Source organism: Stylophora pistillata, chromosome 4, assembly GCF_964205215.1.
Source record: "Stylophora pistillata chromosome 4, jaStyPist1.2, whole genome shotgun sequence".
NCBI lineage: Eukaryota > Metazoa > Cnidaria > Anthozoa > Scleractinia > Pocilloporidae > Stylophora > Stylophora pistillata.
The window spans coordinates 37,251,576-37,273,451 of record NC_142522.1 but is presented as its reverse complement, the minus strand read 5'-3'; the positions used below and the strand labels follow the sequence as shown (position 1 = coordinate 37,273,451).

The 21,876-nt window shown below is 38.3% G+C and overlaps 2 protein-coding genes and 1 long non-coding RNA gene across 5 annotated transcripts in view; 1 reads left to right on the top strand and 2 right to left on the bottom strand.

Annotated features, from left to right (window-relative positions):
* LOC111328812 (protein FAM227B) overlaps positions 1 to 3,667 on the bottom strand; it is a 15,311-nt gene extending 11,644 nt beyond the window's left edge. For 2 of the 3 annotated variants that reach the window (XR_015999864.1, XM_088756557.1), the window contains exons 1-4: positions 3,601 to 3,667; positions 2,701 to 3,356; positions 1,431 to 1,963; positions 721 to 864 (exon numbers count right to left, since the gene is read on the bottom strand). Coding sequence is in view for 2 of the 3 variants with exons in the window: in XM_088756557.1 (XP_088612683.1) it covers positions 721 to 864; positions 1,431 to 1,680 (394 nt within the window). In the remaining variant the exon portion in view is untranslated. Of the gene's footprint in view, positions 1 to 720; positions 865 to 1,430; positions 2,121 to 2,700; positions 3,357 to 3,600 lie in introns of those variants that run through there. The other variant, XM_088756558.1, reaches the window with a different exon arrangement.
* Positions 3,668 to 3,788: 121 nt separating this feature from the next.
* Positions 3,789 to 21,562, top strand: LOC111328829 (polyunsaturated fatty acid 5-lipoxygenase). The gene is made up of 14 exons (XM_022933356.2): positions 3,789 to 3,953; positions 4,349 to 4,438; positions 11,751 to 11,836; positions 12,584 to 12,630; positions 13,524 to 13,855; positions 14,476 to 14,620; positions 15,057 to 15,163; positions 15,531 to 15,717; positions 16,328 to 16,434; positions 16,682 to 16,936; positions 18,715 to 18,821; positions 19,475 to 19,577; positions 19,849 to 20,067; positions 20,703 to 21,562. The coding sequence occupies exons 3-14, from the start codon at positions 11,769 to 11,771 to the stop codon at positions 20,934 to 20,936; spliced, it is 1,911 nt and encodes a 636-aa protein (XP_022789091.2). The 5' UTR covers positions 3,789 to 3,953; positions 4,349 to 4,438; positions 11,751 to 11,768; the 3' UTR covers positions 20,937 to 21,562.
* LOC148733569 (uncharacterized) lies at positions 6,878 to 9,124 on the bottom strand. Its single transcript, XR_015999865.1, has 3 exons — positions 9,048 to 9,124; positions 8,937 to 8,964; positions 6,878 to 7,367 (listed from the first exon to the last, which is right to left on the bottom strand). It is a non-coding gene; the product is annotated as an uncharacterized LOC148733569 (long non-coding RNA).
* Positions 21,563 to 21,876: the final 314 nt, after the last annotated feature.

Genomic DNA, 21,876 nt, shown 5'->3' with positions numbered 1-21,876 from the left:
TCCCTGTAAATTGGTTATGAGGATTTGGTGTTCAATCAAGGTAACAACTTCTACCTGATAAGTTTGAGTATTCTCGTCACCTGTTTGCTGGATAATGTATGGATATTATAGGGAGAAGTTACAGCTTAATCACTTCTGGGAGTTCAAGGGTTAATATTGTATACCAGCTAACCCTTTACACTAAACATCAATATGCATAATCTCCCTAGCTTTTTCCACACATTTTCTAGGGTGCTGACAAGGAGAATTTCTGAACAATCAAGACCTTAATAAACCCTACTCATGTAGCAGTGGAAACAGGGCCTGACAAAAATTCAGGCCCATAAAGGATTTGAACCCATGACCTCTGTGATACTGGTGCAGTACAGTGCTCTGCCAACTGAGCTTCCAAGCCAACTGGGAGCTGATAATTATGTTGGTTCATATTAAAACCGTCAAAGTGATATAAATCAGTGAAGTGATATAAATAAATGAATTTGAATTAAATCAAGACCTTTATTCTTCTTTTATTTCCTTAATTTTTGTGACCATTATGTATGATTCAGAAGTGATATTGTTAGGGGAAAATAGTTACTAGTCACTGTTAGGGATCAAAAGGTTAAATACCATACTACAAACCAAACCATCTACACATACTTCATGCACTGAATATATACAGCAATTCTTGTTGGCCTCTCTTGGGATTAACCTATATCCATCAGTAATTATGTGTTTATTTACCTTTCATTGTTGCTGGGCTCATTGTCTCGGCTTTACTCCTGGGTCTCTCCTTGTCTGTCAAAACCTGACTTGCATAAATAGCAAGCTTTTTTTCTAATTCTTCAACTTCATTGCTTACCTTATCAATCAAACTAATGTCCAAAACTTATTAAAAATATTCAAGTTAAGAAAATTTTCCATGATTTTTATTTAAAAAACATTAGGACCATTGACTTGTAGCACAGATGTACAGTTGTTGGGATTTCCTAGTCCCAGGAAAATCTGTTTTTCGCAAATAAGAAATGTACCTTTCTGTCTTTGATTGATTCTTTGATTTCACCAATGAAGTTCCATTCACATTTACTGTAGCCAGTAACTTCATTGGTGAGGTAAAAGAAGCTGAAGTCCCTGACTATTTCAAACATTACATATCACTACATTACATAAAAACCATAATCAATTGCACTGTTCTCAACAGCTAGCCGGTTGATTATAAACTGCCAATGTCAGACCATTCAGAGAAATGCGTAGCTGACATTTACGAGTGCTAGCCCTTCGTCATTCGCGCTGACGAAAGGGCTCACGCTCGAAACGTCAGCGTAAGACTTCGAAGTTCTCTACTATGGGCAGTTTACTTAATCAACTAAGTTGATAAAACTTAATTATATCTTGTAATACCCCCGACGACGCAGCACTACAGTTTTTAGGAACGCACCATCCAAAAAGGATACAGGCATGGCGTCCCAAATCCTCCATTATTTCTTCCAAACTCCCTAATCCAACAGAAGCAACGGATATTTCAGACTTCTTTCCACTATCCACATCATCAGGCCATCGTTCTGAACCAGCCGGCCTTCTTTCCAACCACTGCTCAAGTGTTTTCGGCGGCTCAGGGGTCGTTGGTTTGTCAACATGTTTTTCTGCTTCTTCGTTCTCTTCATTTTCGTATTTCGCCAAAATAGCTTGTATTCGAGGATCCATTCTACTAAATCTAGTATCAAAGATAATGTTCGTTGATTTTTTCTTCTGATAATCAGTACGTGTATCTGATCTATGTTTCACGAGAACTGTGTGTATGTTTTGCCGCCATCTTGAAGCTATGTAACCAGGTCGCTTCTCAAGCAACAAAAGGATTGCTTAGCAACAACATGATTCTCCCACAATGCATCCGTGACCGGCTGAAAGAACTGAGGGGCTGAGGGCCAGGGAAGACCGAGAGTAACAACAGCTAGTGGAAAAATCCAAATGTCATTTACCAGTGCATCTGTTGGGGATAGCATGATATTTTCACCTTCTCGTTGTTTCTTAACGTGAAATAAAAGACTTCGCGGAATAGGACAAGCCTTTTTACTGAGGTTAATAATGTCGATTCATCATGCGTTCGACGTTAGCACAGGCAGCCCAAGCTCACTTCTAGAAAAGCGGAAGTGACTCTTACCGTGTTGCGCAACGTTTTATATTTATAAAGGTTTGTATGGGATGTCATCGGTTTGCCTTAAAAGAGAGAAAAAAATGTCTTGTTTTGAGAAAGTTCTTTTAGCAGTTGAACACCAACATAGCGCTAACTCGCCGAAAACGCTTCAAAATGGCCTGAGACGCTCGGAATCAACAAAGAAAACAACAAGGCAATAAGGTAAGCCCATTTTATTTCAAAACAAGACATTTTTTTCTCTCTTTTAAGGCAAACCGATAACATCCCATACAAACCTTTATAAATATAAAACGTTGCGCAATACGGTAAGAGTCACTTCCGCTTTTCTAGAAGTGAGCTTGGGCTGCCTGTGACGTTTCTATTCGTGAAGAACGTTTCTATTCGTGAAGAACGTTTCTATTCGTGTCGCTTCTTTCTGAATGCTGTGCAGTTTCAGGCCTGGTACAAGGTTTGGGCGCCATCTTTAACTGGCTGACCACTCGCTTCGATTTCATGCAAGAGTTCCAAAAATAGAGAATTGTAAGTAAAATTAAAGCCAGTTCTGCAAAAGACAAAATCTGTTCACTTGCCTGGCTATGTGCGTTCGCACATTCATCCCGAGGGCACTTAAATACACAAACGGGCTTTCATTTTTTTCGGGGTTGTCGGTTGTCTTCGTTTTCCTGATGGTGAGAACCTTTGTCGCTACTACCATACGCCCTTCTCTAAGCTGCGGTGCAGATTAAGAGCACTTCAAATTGAGATATGCGTACCAAGCCATTTTCCTTTTCAACATTCATTTTAATTCGGTTTTTGGTTTTTAGTTATTTTTAATGAGTAAGTCGGATTTTTAACAAGATAGGCGGTTAATAAACCCTCTTGGTTATGAAAGCCGGCGGACTTCAAACGATAGTCACTTATCTACCTGCTTTTCGTTTGTACAAGCTATGTTATTTCAAAACCCCTACATACATAAAGATAATACCGGTTGCCGTGTTTTACCGTTTCATTTGCGATTTTAGGATTTGGGGACACTCCCGAAATTTATTTTACACAACAGATTTCATCAGCTCTTTCATATCTTGAATTAATTAATTTTGTTTTTCCTTGTCCTGTTTTATTTTTGTCGCATTCCTTCACGTCTTCCCTTTTTTCGGCGAGTAAACATGGTGAACGTTGTCCCCAAATGTCAGGTTTGTAGTTTTTAAGTCCGGAAACGGAAAACCGCTCTTTCCCTGAACTACATCTTAAAAAAAGACATAAAAAATATATTAAATGGATATATCATGAAGCGCCGAGTAACGAAATTTATCGCGCATGACCTGACCGAGGCTACGGAATGTCTTCCTTTTACAACAAATCCTTTTTTCCCTTTAAAAAAATCCCTTAATCAGCTAAGAATATTTCAGAAATTATTGATCATATTGATATGCTGAACCGTTCGGACTCACTTTAGCTGTACATTTAAACAGCTGATTTATGAAACTTACCCTGTTAAAGGCTTGACATTTGCATGGTTAAAGTCAATAATAAAGATGCGAATTCAAGCAATTACAATGTCATCATTGTTTAGAAACAAGAAAATATGTACCTGTCAGAGATCAGATCTTGTCAACGCATTTCTCAAATGACAACGTTCCTGAATTTAATCGTTTTTTGATAACCCTTTGCGCTTGAATGCTCTTCAGAAGAGCTCCGGAAATTCAAAGATCCTTTTATTACCGCTAACTTCTTGGCAAATCCGTACATGACTTCTTGATTGAAGAGTTAGCGAAGCACTCACTTTGAGAAAATATATCGATTGCAGTGAACGGAGGAGGCTAAAGATTCAGATTTTGAAAAGGTACAATGGCATTTCTACTCGTTCGCTGCATACTTAGACACAATTTTTTTCCCTACGAATCTGATAAGCATAAACTAACACAATCTCTAAATGCCCAACAACCAGGCACAGGCTTAAATGGACTATAAATGCTCGGCATGTCAAAAATTGTTTACACGTAAAAAGAAAGTTTGAAAGAACCTTTCGGGGGAAATTCTGGGAAAATTTCAGACTGCCGAGTATTTAGTCCATTTATGATCCTGCCCGACTACCGGGCTTTAGACACAGCCTAAATTTAAACCCGAGTGGTGAATTTGACAATTTATTTATCTCTGTTTAGCTCTTGTTCACTTCTGTCCTATTTCTGTCGTCTTTTTTCCAATTATCCTCGCTTTTACTTACTGAACAACTACAAGTGCTGAAGAGCGGATAAAGCGCCTGAGAATCTGAAGGCTTTCTCCTGTAGCCAACTACAAGCCAGCTTCAGTCAGCCTTGTATCTTAAAGGTAAGTACTAACGATTCATTTCAGTTTAGCACCGTTTAATTGACACTTATCACTGAAAACATTCCATACAAAAATAAACTCGGAAAAGAGACATAGATCGCTAAGGTATGTCATCTTATTAGCAGCCGATGGTGTAAGTAAAACAAATTTTACTGAGATTCCATCTTTGTCCGCTTTTGACTACAATCAAATGAATAAGTGGTAGGTTACAGTTTGTTCTTTCCCTATGTAAACAGAGATTGAAACTGTTTACCGTCAACAAAGAGCATAATGACAAAAATTTTGAAATATTACCATGCGCCACAAGGCCACATGGGCAGAAAAATACTTGGTACGTTTATAAGCGTTTTCGAGTTCTAAATTTGTCTCCAGCGTTTAAAATATTGAAATATGAGAAAATACTTCAGTTTACGACTACAAGTAGACGGCCACAAAAATTGGCGGCCACAAACAGTAGAAGGTCAAGCCATACGTGATTACATCTGCCGCCATACCTCCTTATGTTTCAAGTTGCGACTGTCCCTCCTGTTCTTTTTTCTTCTTCTAAGCTGCTATTTTGAGTCAAGTGTGTGGAGCAAATCAAATCTAGAACTTTCTACAATGATGACTAGGTATATGGGTTCCAAGATATATATATATATATCTTCTTTTTTTTTTTTTTCATCAGCTCAAATAATTTCTTCGTATCTGGTGACGATCGGTTACTGGAAGTTAGACGAAATCATTTTCAATAAAAGTTTTCATTACTACTAATTAAGGTTACCGTGAGATCAAGGCAAGCAGATGGAGATTCTTTGATTAGTTCAAATTCTTGCTTCATCGTCAAGTTTCATTGCATTTCTTTTCTTTCAGAAGAGAAATATTTTGTAAACATTTGTTTCAACTAAAAAAGAGTTTCTTCACAACGTCTGTCAATCTTTTGACACCTACTTGAATTTACAGAATTCACTTATTTCAACATACACTTGTGCAAAGGGTAATGATTGATCAAAGGTCATTTTGAATACAAACGATCTTTGTTCCAGTCTGTATCTACACAAATAAATTTACAATATCAAGTACGTAGAATCTGTATTATTAAGCGGTCACCCATGAGGAATGACAGAGTGACCGCTTCTTACAGGTTCCGCAGATTAGGGGTTTATGTTAGACGATAAACAACGACACTTTATGCCATAATTGACCAGTTATTGTACAGAATCACGGTCTAAAATAGTTCTTACTTTAATTTTGAAAGAAAAACATGATTAAAAATTACTTCAAAGGTTATTCTTAGTTTTATTTTAAGTAGTTCCACTTTCAGTGACCGTTCAAAACGGGTGAAAGAAAATAAAAACAGGCCGTTGGGACTTAATAAGAGTTGATCTCGACCGCTTAACAGGGGTTAAAAGTACATTGATTAAAGAGAAACTGATTCGGAACTTTTACAACCGACCGCTTACTACGGTGCCGCTAAATAGAGGTTCGACTGTAGTTGCCAAGAAACAAAACACGATTACTTGCAATGCTGTATTACTTTCAAAATGTTTGTCAATAATCCTTGAGTTAAAATTTTCATAATTGGTTACGGTTTGTAAAAGTCTCAACCTGTTAACTCGAGAAAAGTCGGAAGTCCAAATTTGTCTCCGACTGCGAATCCAGTCGACTGCGCCTCTATGCACCGGACCGGAGTAAGGTAAAAAGTGTGATGCACTGATTTGTTACAAAAAATAACTCTTTTCTCTTTGAATTGAGACAGGAGAGCTCCGTATTCTGACTTGGATTTTTGTTGCTCAGTTTAAGAAAGTAAATAACATTACTTGAAAACTTCGCTTCTGTGATTACCAACTGAAAAGTGGGAATTCGTTATGCGTACAGCCAGGGAACTACGCTACCTGAGTGCTGTTTTTACCAAGTGGCTCCGTTATCGAAATTGCTTTCGTAGCAGTACTCTACATTTTCGGGATACAAGGGGGCCGGACCATTCTGTCACAAATTAAATAATACGGATTCTTTTAGCGGCAAATTTTTTCTTCATCAATACCTGTGTTCAGTCCTTTGACTATATTCCGCCCGGACAGAGCTGAATAATGAAATGCTACGTCAGCGGGTATGCGGTCAACAACGCGGAGGTTGTTCTGTAAAAGAAAAGCGGCAAGGAAAACGACGCCTCGAAGCAACAGAATAGGAAATCAACCATGCGAACGACTCAACATCCGTGTTTCCGCGGCAAAACCTGGCGCATGCGTATGCGTTATTCAGCTCTGTTCTCCGCCCGTGTTTTGAAAATCGAAAATGTGAAACATTTATGACAGAATGTAATGCAGTTTTATGAGCAATTCGTATTGAATTAGTTTGGGCATATCATCAATTACCAATGCCGAAGTCTGAGTTGTCATATCTGCCGAAGCCGAGGGCTGAGGAAGATAACAGAGACACAAGGTATGATAATTCGTGATATCATGCGAAAACCGAAATCAGTGATTGTTTTATTATACATTTTTTTTAAACAATCGGCAAAAGAAGGCATTTCTCTCTGAGCTCGCAAACGTGTGAGAAAGCTACACGGACGAGAGGCTTAGAAACTAAATCTAGGCAGCCTTTGAACTGGACATGATAATCCAATATCTGCTGCAGATATTGGGTTATCATGCCCATTGTATATTGACTGTATGCTCTCGACCAATCAGAGTTTTCATAGCAAGTCTAACGTATAGTGAAAGACTCCATCAAAAGCGAGGTGTCGCTGGCGACCTGTCGCTTGGTTACGCAAAAGCAAATCGAGATAAACCTTTATTTCAGGTTTAAAGAAATGGGCATGTCAGCTGAAAACCGGCTCATGTCTACAGATATTAAAATGATGGCCGTTCAGCAGGCGTTTAAGAATTGCAATTTGCAATTGTTTTTTCCATCTTGAATACTTCACTTCAAGCCTTCTATAAGATTGCATCTGAAATTAAAATTAAAACAATATAAATGACAACTTTTTTACAGATTTAATTATTGGTATTTGGTCCTATTTATAGCGATTTTCCAGTAAAATTCACTCTTCCAATTCTTAAAGGAATATAAGCACTTTTTCTTATTACTTGGTCTTTCATTGATCTGTCAAAAATGCCAAATCAAGTTTCCCAAACGACGATGTTGGTTTGAATTGTTTCGGTATAAAAGCTATTTTGTCGGTGTAAATTTTTCAAAACGTGTTTAATTAAGACGGGATATCGGAAAATAGAATACAAAAACGTTTTATAATTTGAATGGATCAAGCAGGTGGAATGTTGGTGTTTCCTTTGCAATTTCATTTTTGACAGCTATTGCCGTGCATTGTTTAGTTACTTATCTCGTTTTGCAAGAAAAAGTAAATGTAATACCTGGCTGAGACTGGACGACCCTTTAATCGTTTACTTCCTAGTTCTTGAAAACGATTTCATGGCAAATTGTGGAGGGTCATAAAAATGATACTTTATTGTTATTTTCACAAGATCGCTTGTAGTTGCTAATTAATGAAATTAGTATGTAGCAAATAGCATGCGACAGTTGTTTAAATAGTAGAAGATATCGAAATGATAAGCAGTTTATTCACTCTCATTCAACCACTTATTGTAGTAAAGAGCGCGTCCATGAAGGTTTAAAGATTTCTATGATTTCTGGTCAAGAACTTATCTGACCTAGTTTTACTAACACCCGGTAACTTTTTCTGCAACTGAGAACAACAGCGCACTGCAGGCGGTTCAAAGCCTTTTAGCAGAGTAGGTATTACGTAGAACTATGTTAGAGGTTTGCCTGTTAAAGGAACCGATAAGAAAAAGGAAAAAAAAAAAGGAAACAGTTCGAACAACGGATGTTACTAAAACTAGTAATGGGGAACGGGGAACGGCGAACGGCGAACGGGGGAACGGGTATACAGCGGTAACCCACCTGAGAATTCAAAATGGCGGAGTAAACGATGTTTACAAACACTGATTTTATCGCTAGGTCGCCGCTTGCAGCGAAATTAGACGACTCGCTTTTATTTAACTATTGCCCAGGCGAAGCCACGAAGCCTAGCATTCCGAGGCGAGAATTCGAAGTCAACGTTTCTGCAATGGCTGCCACCATTTGTTCTGACGTCTCTCTTTGTTTTTCCTTCCTGAAATCTGCATCTTTTGGCAGAGTTTGGGTATGTTGGTTGTTTGCATTGCCCAACAGCATTTTTTGCAGATAAGTCGCAAGGAGGTAATATCTTAGATTGACAGAAATGAGCTAGGAAACGTAATAACCAGCCTAGTTATTAAAATTACTACATGCAGATAACTGCTTACCTTACCGCAAAATAACATCAGGAACATATCTTTTGACCCATAAACTTTCATGTAAACAATAGAGAAATCAAACATTGACAGAACTTTTAATAACATTTAATTTAACATGTTATCTAACATTTAATTTAACATTTAAACTTCGAAAGGCCCTCAAAAAATCTTTGAAGACATGCTAAAATATATGAAAAAATATGAAATATGAATTGTAAGATACTCACCTCTCCGAGGATTTGATTTCTATGCAACCTGCAATGTGTGCCAGACAAAAACTAAATTTAAGAGGCACTCAACATTTCAAAGTAAAATCGTTCAATAAAACCTACACTTACCGTCCGTGCTTTTTGCTCCGACGATCGCTTTCGAAGAGCACGTGCTCAAAACTAGTTGCCAGATCCTTTTAGTTCCCTTTACTCCGCCATTTTGAATTCCAAGGCGGGTTACCGCTGTACACCGGTTCCCCGCTCCCCTTTACCAGTTTTAGTAACATCCTCGAACAACTAACCATAGATCTTTAATAGCAACTATTGTAGATATATTGAAACGAACTAATATACTACTTAAGTCCTCTATTCTTTGCGACCTGAAAAAAACTCTCGTCGACGTGGAGAGGATGATAAACATAACATTAATTCAGTAAGACAGAAAAAACACCAAAAAGGTAAACATATATCAAGACGGAAGCAGGAAAGCCGCCAATGGAGAAAATAGTTAATTACAGCTCACCCTCCCTGCTCACCCTGAGCGACTGATTAAAAACAAATTCCTCCTTATATTGCCATTTGATTGTCATGCAGTCAGTTGATTAAAAAAAAAGAAAAGAAAAATATGGTAAAAGGTGATACTTTTGGAGTTTACCCCAAAATTTTGAGAGCTAATGCGGTTGTAAGACGCATATAGCATTGAGACAAAAATATTGGAGCATTTGGAGAGGAGAGGTTTCTTGTTTCTGAAAATTTCAACAAAGCACGAGATGTCGACATGTATCACCAAAGGTTGCCGCTTTGGCTGTTGAATAATACTTAGCTGGCTGGTAGCTAGCTAGGTCATCGACCGTTTAATCATCCCTCTCGAATTTCAATGATTACAGAGGGAAAATTCCACCTACTATGTTTTACGAGTTCTGCACCTCTGACCTATGAATTCGAAGACAATTAGAATACCATTCTGAAAGAGGACAATAATAAGACATACTTTCCAGGTAGAGCAATAATTTATGTATTGTTTAGGAAAATGTATGAGTTTAGTCACCTTCTTTCCTTCGAATGAAAATTATGAAGTCTGGCGGATTTGGTAGCGAAACAGTTTAGAGCTTCCCTGAGTTCTGAATGAAAAACTTTTCCAGAAATTACCAAAAGTGCACTTACGCTGATAACGCCACGGGCATACCATATTTTGGCCGTGGTATTCGTCAATGTAACATGAATGAAAATGTAGAATTTATTTACAAAACAAATATCACAATTTTATTTACAAAGCCACATAAGTATCTTAGGTGTGATATGTAAACGAATAAGAATTTTCTCGATAAAGAAATCGAAGAAGAGGTTCCCAAATGTTCAACGTCTATTTAGCTTTTCCTTAACATAGAAATTTTTATTTCAAAAAATCATTCCTCATCCTCAAGTATAGTCAAGGATGGAAATTAAATAATTAATAATTTTATTGAAAAGAAAAATGGTAATGATGCTGATAATAAAAAAAAAGCCTTTCGTTGATGGGATGTTGCATCAATTTTTTGGTTATTTTCGCGTGTCCAAGTTCTACTATATAATCATTTTAGCAGCTTTCAAATCCTCTTTTGCAGGCGTTTGGCACAAAAAGGTTTTTTTTTATTGCCCAACAAAAGGATATCCTTTCCTTGAACTCTATTGAATTAAAGGCAAGTAGACCATAAAATATTCCCTATTGACAAGTTTACAATTTGAGCGCGAAAAATGATTCGTAGTAATCGAACCAGTGGTCATAAGTTCCTCTAAACATTTCCCTTGTTTCAGCACACGCCAAAGATAATTCATCACAAGGTAATTGTATTAGCTGTCAAGTCTCATGTGAAAATTTATGGTTGGTCATTTTGTGCTCAGGCCAGTTCCTTTAGTTAAAGTTTACTTTGTGTTATAATGTTGATAACGTTTTAAGTTATTGTGAGAATCGAAGTAATATTATTTTTACAGCTCGTTTAAGGACGGTATTTGTAAAACACAAAATGCTAGTTAAAAGTTCGCTCGCCAGATGTAAGAATTAAGACCTTTTGTCAGAGTCTGTTCCAAACCGTGGAGGGCAACCAACACAGAAACAACCAACCATAAGAGCTTCTAATTTAATAATGTTATTATTAGAAAACCTTAATTAAAACCTCTTTAGCAACTGCAAACGCACTACAAGATGAGATATACGGAAACAAACAAGTAGAAAGAGAAAGGTTTATCGCCCTGTTCTGCCTCAGAGTATTTTGGAGTGCGAGGGAATTTTGGTTGATCAAGTAGCGGGGTAAAACTAGCGTGACGGGTAAAATTTGCATGACAGCCCGTGACACGATGTTCGTGAAAGGACTTCATTTTACATGGGTGAAGGCCACATGTCTGACATATGTTCTGTAAAAATGTTATACATCTGGAATGCAATTTTCCACCATTTATATACTACTCATTTTTGTTAAGCCTGATATTCTTTCTGACTTCTGGTCGAATGTAAAACTCATCAGTCCCCAGGAGTCTCCAGTCTTAAACGATAAACGATGTTGAAAAGTCGTTATGTATGATAACGTTTGACGTGATCGATATTTGATGAGAGGAAATTTTTTCCGTGTTTACATATCCTCGTTTAGACATCTCATCTATCAGACCTATCGACCAATCAGAGCGCGGGCAGTGCCTCAGTTAATTATACCATAGTACTTTGTGGACCTCCAACTGCTCACCAGTTGCTGCATTTACAGTGTTTATTTTAGGGTTCATTTCAGTTTTTACCCCGTCACAGTTGTCTGGTCGTTCGTAATAATACACCCGTTTTTCTTCTTACGGTATACTTTCCAGACTAATCGGAGCACTTTGATGTTCATCATGCGGTTGCAAATAATCAACTTTTTTCTAGTGGTCGGAGTGTTGGCATCAGAACGAAGGTAAGCGGTACCACAACGTTAACTTAAATACGGTCTAAGAGCAAGGCATATGGCCTTAAGATCGCCCGCGTTCGAAAAGAGGTTTGATGAGAAAACAAGGGATGAATATCTTCGCTGAGACGTTTCCTAAAAATAAATATGATCCAGAGGCCCATTCAGGGAATGACAAGGGAAGGAAGTGACTAAGAAAAAGATCGGGAAGGAAATGATGCATTCACTGGTTATTGACTGAGCCCTGGGGAAGGTCAAACCGGCGTTTGCAAATGAATACACCGCGCTAGGGTCGCTCGAATCTTACCCTCCAATATACTTCTTTTGCTTGTGGAGTTCAGATCGGAAGAGAACAGATCCTTTCGGATTATTACCTTGCTTAAACATAAATGACATGACATCATGATATTTCTCTCTGCCTCGTGATTACTAGGAAAGTGCTTAGTGGCGCTGAATCAGTGTTGAAGTGAAGTATGAATAAAATCTTTGTGTTGGTCGAGTTTCCGGCTCTACTGACAATAAATTCCACACGTGTTTTCAATCTTCTTCAGCGCTGTTGAGTACAGATGTTTCCTTTTACAGTTCATTTTACTGATCTGTATAGTGACCACAGCCTTTTTAAGATGTAAAGTGAATTAATTACACAATCTTGGAATATTAGTTGAAAGACTACCAAAAATCCTTTTTTTTCCCTTCATACCAAATAATTCCAAGCTAATCTTTTTTTTTTTTTTCGTTTGTCTGTTGCTTCACCAGCGTCGAGGAAAATCTCGAACGAAAACGACAAGCAAGGCAAGCTGGAGGTAAAGGCTTCAAATGATTCAGTCAGTACATATTCTCCACACTTCCTATGGAAGTGACAAGGAGAACTTGTTTATCTATCGAAAGTTTCCTCAGCTGGTGATCATTTTCTTTATTCTCAAGACTCCAATGCTTGTTTCAGGGGTTGAGTGTAAGGAGAAATTAGATGCCGGTCAATCTCAAGGATAAAGAGTTAATAGCAGCACTAATCTATCAACTTGTAGACGTGATTAAACGTAACCTATCCCAAAAAAATTATTTCATTACCCGACGGACAGGCGATTTCAGTCGGAGCGAGGTAGCTTGATAAAAATCCAATACTTGTAACTAGTAGTTTCAACAATTTTTTCCACAAGAGGCTACCGATGGTTTGATATGTCGGCCGTGTCAGAAAAGCGGCCGTAAGGCGAAATCCAAGCAGAACAGTGGTGGCAAGGGGGCTTATATGCGTCAATCGGCTTTCACTGAAATTATCTGTGGAAATGCATAGAAGTTTACAGAATTCCTGACTCAGATCTTGGGATTTGCAGCATTCCTCTATGGTGGCACACTTTTTGTTGTGCGAGTAGAAGGCCATGAAAAAGAACTCGGCGGGAATCTACCAACCCAATTGTATTAAGCACACGATTTTCACTTGTACTTAAAAAGCGATTAGGTAACGATAAAAAGAATGAACAACGTTCACGCACAAATGTTTCTCGAAGATATGAATTTTGACGGACGAAGAGACTAATCTGTTTTATTTTTGGCTGTTAGTTTCGCCCCCCAGCCTCCTTTTGACTCGCAACTTCTTATGGCGAGTGTAATAATGTGATTGTTATAGTAGTGATCAAAAATGAAAAAAAATAATAAAGCTGATTACTTATGCTTTCTCTCTTACACATTTTCTATTTAGGGGGATTGAATTGTCCCATCGGTCTTCCCCAGAAATCTACCGACAAATGCCGAGCTATTCGCGAAAAAGACTTGGAAGTCCAGAGGGGAATCTATCAACTGGCATTACGCAAACCCTTGCCTATGCCATTAGTGAATATGAACAAATCAACACTAATCCAAGTACTTTTACAAGACGAGTTTGCAAAGGACCAGTTTAATGGGTATGCTGGTATGCTCAGAAAAAACAGAGACTTTTCAAAAACGTGGAAAAAGAAACATCCTAAGGAGATAACAGAGTTCCAGGATTATGCAAAAATCTTCAACGATTTTAGAAGTGAATTGGGAGAAAATGTAAGTAAGAAATGGTTTGTAAAAGAAGCTGCTTACTTGGGATAAGGAAATGATACCCAGATCTTGTGATCCAAATAAACATTTCGCTATACAATACGTCGTGGTATTAAAAATGATCTTTTTTAAACAATTCACAATAAGCAGTCCTGTTCGATAAATATATATTGTTTGATAACACGCAAATAATTGGTCGATCGAGAGTTGGTCGATAGCCCGCTGGTAGTTGGCCATTCGTCAACTGTAAAACGTTAATCAGCCGATAGACGATCGACTATTGGCTGATACATTAGGCGGCACATCAATTAAGGCTGCCTGTGGTACAAAAAAAATGGAGAGCATTTACTCCAAGCTTATTCATCAGTGTTCGTTGAGAAGTACTGAGGCACAATGATTTCATTATACACGGAACCAGGGCGAAGCATATGCAAAACGTGAGAGATAAAGTGTATGTGAGTGTAGTCCTGAGAAGGACTGTTGTCTGTGGTGGTGACTGACGTTTCGACAAACTGTTCGGAAGTCATCATTTGAGAGGAAATCAAATTCTAAATATTCAAATACCTTAGAGCTTGCCCAAGTGGGATATAGTCTTAATGTTAATCGTCCCACTTTTTTCATTACAGGGAAGTACTGGACTCTATCGGTTCGTCACTAATGTCGAGCCATTTCAGGATATTCTGAAGGACTGGAGAAAGGACGATATGTTCACTGAACAGAGGCTAAGTGGCTGTAACCCCATGGTACTTCGTAGGGTGACAGAAGATTCATGTAGGTTTAATTTGTCCCCATAAACGTGAAGAGTGCTGTTGAGTTAAGGTAACCTGAAGGTTAGCCTGCTTTGCTGAGTGTTTCGTGAAATTTTTAAGAGTCGGACCAACGAAAATCGTGTAGCCCGTCGAGGGATAGCCAGTTTTCTATCTGTTTTAGTGGAGAACCACTCATTTCTTTGAAGAGTACTCGGAATCGTTATCTCTAGGATTTCTTGATTTTGCCGAGTTGCCATCACAAAATTTGTTTTTCAGAAATAATTTCCCTTAGGATTTTACAGTAGGGTTTTCTTTCGGCACTCCGATTTCTTTATACTAAAGCTAGTAGTTTGTGACCGCGTCATTTACTTCCACTGATCCACAATCCGAAGCCCCTGTCGCATGCTTACTGGTTGATAAGGAGTTAAAAAAAAAGTTGGATTCTCTTGTATTTTTAGCTGATGTGGGTCTCAGATGGTCAGAGTTGGTCCAAACACTCAATCCAAGCTACGAATGGGAAAACGCGATACAGGCCGCGATGGAAACAGAGGAAACGCTAGCACAGGTCTGTCTGCTATATTTTGAGCTTGTGTCTTTCAGATCGAGACCAATGTGGATCAAATAAAAGGGCATTACACTTCTTAAAACAGTACACAAAAAATTTTTAAGTTAAGAAGTGAGAGAGTATTCATAAAGTCTTCAAGTGCATAGGATTTGATTTCTGAGCTAATTAAACTGTATTTAAAGATAAAAAAGGTCAAGTACAGAGGGAAAATTAATGAGTAATTTGATCCTGAGGAGAGACTTTATTCGTGATGTTCCATTATATTTTCTTGTCTTTGTTAGATTTGATTAAAGGTAGATAATCAAAAGGTAGTAAATTTGGCGTATAAAACACATTCATTCTTATGACTTATTTCCTTTACTCTCAGGCCATAAAGAACGGCGATGTATATGTTCTTCGCTATGAGGTGTTTGATGATATGGTTACCCACCCTGATTATGCTGAGAAACGACCGGGTCGCACGATGTGGCCTTCGAAGTCACCAATAGCTTTGTTTGCCCTGAACAAGGAAAAACGGCTACGTGCAGCAGCAATTCAGACTGATTACAAGCCAGGTTGGGGATATTGTTAATAACCCTCTGAATTAAGATATTGTTAATAACTTTTCCTTCTAGTTTTTGAGGTTTTCTTAAAGCAGTCAATAAAAATTGAAATTGATAAACGACACAGTACAATTTACATCTAGTTCAGTCCATAAATGACAAACAACGATTTTGAGGGAGGAGAGGGAGGTACACTTCAATGTTCCTTAAGACTGAAAGGCGCCATCCCCTCTCAATCTTACCCTTGATTCGCACACAAAGGAGCTTGACGGTCACATGATTGGATGGGATGTTAGTTCATCGCGTGGATGATTTGGTTCTGACAAGCATTCAAACTCGTTCCCAGGGTCTTTTCCCTTTAGGGGTGGAGCTGAGGGTGGGGGCGTGGGGGCGCCCCACCCCCAGCTAAGGAAAAAGGCCCTGGGAACGAGGTTGACAAGCATTAAATGGATTGAATCCGGAAGTAACAGCCGCTTATGTAGTCTGATCGTCTGGGTGTGGATAGCCCTGGGAAGAATTGTTGTCGGTGACGTTGCTATTCCACCTGCTGAACAAACTCTTTAAAGGATTAAAACAATTGATATATTTATTTATTCTTCTATTTTAATTTTTTTGATACCAGATTCGCCCGTTTTCGCCCCTGGTGATGGTGGGTCCTGGATGTTGGCCAGACAGGTTGTCCAGGCAACAGATTATGCGCACAGCCAGATGATAGAACACCTACTAAAGGTGTCTTTGTCGTTGTCTTTGTCATTGTTATTGTCATAATCGATATTATTTTAACATTATTATCATTATTGTTATTGTTGTTATTATTATCATTTAAACTATTATTATTGTTATATTTATTGTAATTACTATCATAACAATTTTTAATTTAATTTTAATTCTCGCAGGTTCTTGCGAGAACTATTTTTCTCTCGGAGTTTTCAAAACAATTCCAACCTCTTCATGCTTGAATTTTAATGACCCTTAGATCCATCTCTTGGCTGAACCCTTCTGCGTAGTCATGCATCGTCACCTTTCCTCTCAGCACCCGCTGAATGAGCTCCTCAAGTATCACTGTAGGGGCCTCTTAGCTACGAACACGTTAGGCTCGCCATCGCTGGTCAACGAAGGCGGCTACATGGACATTCTGCCTGCCATGGGCCACAAAGGAACCATACTACTCTTGGAGCGGGGCTACAAGACTTTGGGTTGGAAAGACACAGATTTTCATGGGGACATAAAGGTAGCAAATTAAATGAACCTTGCCTTTTCGGAAAAAGAAAGAGAAAAATCGAACTAATACCCTGTCGATAGGAGGGGTGGTGTCGTCTTGGCTTGAACATACAAGAACAAATTTCAAGATCTTTTCAGATATTTCTGTAAGCAAAATAAATGAATAAATATATCTTAATAGACGTTTTGTTGTGTAGCATCGCTGAGTATTTTTACGAGTTGTGCCGTATTTTGACGAGCCCGTAGGGCGAGTGAAAATACATACAGCGCGTAAAAATACCCAGCGATACTACACGACAAAACGTCTAATAAGAGATTTATTATCCAACACGCCAAATTGTTATTTTAGTGCGGGCGAATTTCGCGGATATTTCTGGAGCACAAATATCGTGTGATATTTGTACTCGTCTCGCGCGTTATTTGTACTCTACGAAGCACAATTGAATAATAAATATATCTTATTAGACGTTTTATTGTGTAGTATCGCTGAGTATTTTTACGAACTGTGCCGTATTTTGACGAGCCCGTAGGGTGAGTCAAAATACAAATAACGAGTAAAAGTACTCAGCGATACTACACAACAAAACGTCTAATAAGTTATTATTATCCAACACGCCAAACTGTTATTTCAGCGCGGGCGAATTTCGCGGATATTTATTTACGGGGAGTGCGTGACAGAAGTATGCGAAGCGAAACGGAATTGGTGCGTTGTTGTGTCGCTGTTTCTATTTTCTTCATTAAATGAAGCAATTTTCTGGTCGTCAAGCTGTTTTTCTTCGTTCGATTCATCTAATGAACTTGGGCCTATACTTGCGAGCAATTCTGACACTTCGTCGTCGGAAATGTGATTCAAATTGTCCGCCACTTTTTTTTTTTTTTTTTCGTAACTACAATCCAATAGGTCCTTTTACAGTTGTGTACTTAGTTGCCAAGCCTTTGATTAAGAGTGAGGCTAAAGATTACCTTGTTGTGAGAGAGACCTGTATCTAGTTAGCATGATAACAAAGTGATTTACATTTGAAAGGCAGCAAGGTTTGTATCATAACAAGGTCATCCCTAGCCTCACTCCCGTTCAAAGGCTTGGCAACCAAGCACACAACTGTAAAAATGGACAATTCTTCGCTTGCGCGATGCGAGAAAAGCTGTTAAACCGGTACTACAATAGACGAGTACAAATACCGCGTGATGTTTGTACTCGTCTATGGCGTTATTTGTACTCGTCTAGGTGTACTTGGATAATAATTAACAATTATTGGACGGGGTTGAGCAAAATATCGTGCTTTATCCGTGGCGAGCAGATCAAATCTGCGAGACACTGACAAATCACCATATTTTGCGATAACCGAGTTCAATGATTGTTTAATTTTATCATTCGATCACCGAGTTTGTTTTCAATTTTTTGGGGGAAGCGGCAAGCGAGTTTGTTTTCAATTTTTTGGGGGAAGCGGCAAGCGCGCACTGCTGCTTGAAATCAAATAGTTTCCTTCTCAGTTAAATAGTTTATTCTGTCGACTTAAAATTGTACTTACAGTCAACTGTTAATTAACAAAATATATGCCTTCAAATGGCTGAAACTTCCAGGAACAAGTTCACAGTCTTCAAGGATTTGAAATCCGAAAAAAAAGGGAAAATGTATTTACAGATGAATGCCTGAAATTCGTATATTTCCGCAGATGAGTGAACTTTAGTTGGAATCAATGTAGTATTTTAAATTAAATTTTGTAAATTTTTTTTTTTCATTATAGCAATCTTCAAGCAATGACAAAAATATATCATTTCTCTCTCCAGAAACGGGGCCTTGATGACGAAGTCAAATTTCCTTATTTTCCGTATCGCGATGACAGCAAATTGTTGCTTATGGCAATTTCGAGAATGGTGGAGGATTATATTTGGGTGTAAGTTTAAACAGGCAAATAAGATATTAACTTGCCCGTTCTCATTCCCTTTCCCTCTACGAGCAAGAAAATCATATTTCAAAACTATTTCTCGCCAACCTCTTGCATTTAGTTAAACTGACGTAGATTTATCATCAGAATGTCAACTTTACCAAAATAAGCACTCATTCCAACCTTCAAGAACTATGTCAAGAAATTCTACAATGTTATTTTGGTCAATGAATACTGTGGTCAATTCGTGGGAAATTATTGCGGGAAATATATTGTCACGGTAAACAGAAAATAGGCGAAAGAAGAACAAATGAAAATAGAACCGTATGGAATTAGAGATGGAAGCAAAAAACAGGGATAACAAATTGAAAGTTTCAAAAATTTTAACCGGGATTTCTCAAGACGCACAGGCTGTGAAATTCTCTCTAAAAAAGTAACAAAGTTAACCCTATTTTTGTTTTAAACACATTGAAAGAAAGAAAGGAGGATTGACCTGCCTCCGTGCAGAATCAGGAACTCGGTTAGAGGTAAGGCCAATCTTTCTCAGAGATCAAGCCGACACTGACGCAGCAACGTAATGGCCACATTGCAGATTCAATGACATGAAAATAGAAAAAAATAAATACTGAAAAAATATTCCATGATATGAATTTTTCTTTTAGTTATTACGAACGAGACAGGGATGTCCGAGAGGACGAAGAGTTACAAGCCTATGTGAACGAGTTATCTATTGAGGGAACTGGACCAAATGGTGGATCTGGCCAGGTAACGTAAAGACAAAGAATGGACCACAACCTGAAGGTTTAAGTTTGCATTCGCTAGAAGAGACTGGTATTGATTATCTAGTCTCTTGATTTGCTACCAATAAAAGCTCAAACCTGCTAAACCTAAAATGAGCGGCTCGAAACAGCCAAAACTTGCTCATTTTTCCGAAAGATCCGCATGCAAGACTTCCCAAATAAATTCTTTCGCGTTGGTTCCTGTTTCAAGAGGTAGAAGTTTATCATTCTTTTTCTTTTGTCATTTTGTACGGTAGGTAAAAGATTTCCCGGCCGTGTTGACGACTAAGAGGGAGCTTATTGACGTAATAACGAGGTTACTGTGGTTGCTAAGCGTGAAGCATTCTACGGTAAATTATCCCGTTAGCGATTATGGAGCGTTTACACCTGTCTTGCCAACCAAGATATACAATGACACCAGTGTACCACCAGGAGTGTTCTCTGAGTTGAATTTACCCAATCGCAACATATCCCTTGTAAGTATTTCTAGCCAATGAATCAATCAGTTGATCGATCCATTGTTCTGATCACAAATTAAGGGCGTTATGATTACGGACGGTATGTATTAGGCATGGGTTCCACCTGTAGGCCAGTTATTAGCAGGGCTATTAGTCTAGGCGGTATCACTTAGAGAGACAGGCTGTCTGACTGCCAATACGTCTAGTAGTCAGAACGCTAGACAGCCAATCTGACAGATAGTCACGCGTCATGATTAGTCACTCAATCGGTTGGTCGACTAAACGACAAATAAAAACAATTTTCCTCAAATAAGGAATGCAAAAAGAAAAGAATTAGAGCAGGCATATCCAAAAATTTCAAATCCTCTTCTCCTAATGGAGGCCTTTCTCGAGATTTTGAGCGTTACTTCCTTTTTTTACTAACTGAGATAGAAATGAAAGCTACTAATCAGATAGGACATTCTATTTGTTGTTGTTGTTGTTGTTGTTTTACAAAAGTTTGTTATCTCTTTAGAGCGATTCTGGTTATCTGAAGAGCTTAATTTCAAGTTAAGATGGCCTTACACGCGAGATATTTAATTCTCACAAAACCGAATCCACCATTGATTTCCTCCCAGCCATTCACCCCTAACCATCTCTTTTATTCTCTATAGGCCCAAGTCGAGGTGGCCATGAATGTAGGAATATATCATTATGACACGTTGTTTGACTACTACGGACAGCTCAAGAATCCTGCGGCAAAGCAAGTAGTTAGGTTCTACTATTACTATCTGAAGTATGCCGTTAGTCCAAGGCTTAAGTTCAGGAACTACAGGAGACTGAAGGCTGGCCACCTCACTTATCCATATTTACAACATCCTTGGATTCCAAACGGAATCCAGACATAAATAATTAACATTTAGAACCTAATTGCATGCATATTTCAGGAATGACAATATGGTAAAGCTCAACTTTTTAGCCTGTTAAAGACTCAACCAGTTGAAAAAGTTTGACTGATGCCACAGGTCATTTCATTAAGTTATTTGTTTTGAGCCTCTTCCTTCCTGAGTAAGCTGTATAAAGGCGGGTAGCTAATGAGGAAATGGACTAAAGATATCATGGATTAGATGCCAGCTTAATACAGAGTTTGAGTCGTGAAAGAATTCAACTTTAGTGCCCGAGTCCGCTCAGCAGAAGTGTCTGTTGACTGCGGCTGTGTTTTGCAGCGAATATGGGAAGAAAAAATTAAAGACATATTTGGTGTCGGCAAGTTCGCTTTTAAAAAAAGACAAGTTATCCACTTAATATCATGGTGTTACTTTTTCATATTTAGGCACTGATAACGAATTTAATCGATTCAATTGGTATTGAATAGATATCTTATTATCTCGATTGATTTAAATGTTCGTGATCTTTAGCTTGGCTGGCTGGCTTATCACAAGCAAGGGAAGTTACACCGCTAAAATTGCAAAGGAGGTCAACTCTTTACTGTAATGAATGTTGTTATCGAATAAACTTGGAATGTGCATGCAAATCAGCCGTGCTTTGCTTTCTTAATCGCAAACTGATATTATTCAAACAATGATGGATTAATATAGGCCGAACGTGCTGGCTAGTAACGCTTAGAAATTTTCCCAGTTTAGCCAAAAAAATGGTATCTGATTTTAAAACCAGCTAATTAACAAATTTTAAATAATTGGCCACCGTGATAGATTATTACAGTTGAGGGACACATTTGCATTTGATAACCACCTTTCCCGATAAACACTTTGCAGCTAGTCATAAGTAATCTGCTAGACAACGCTTTCCCATACGATCTCTCATGGTTAGTTCTTTTCTCTCTTTTTT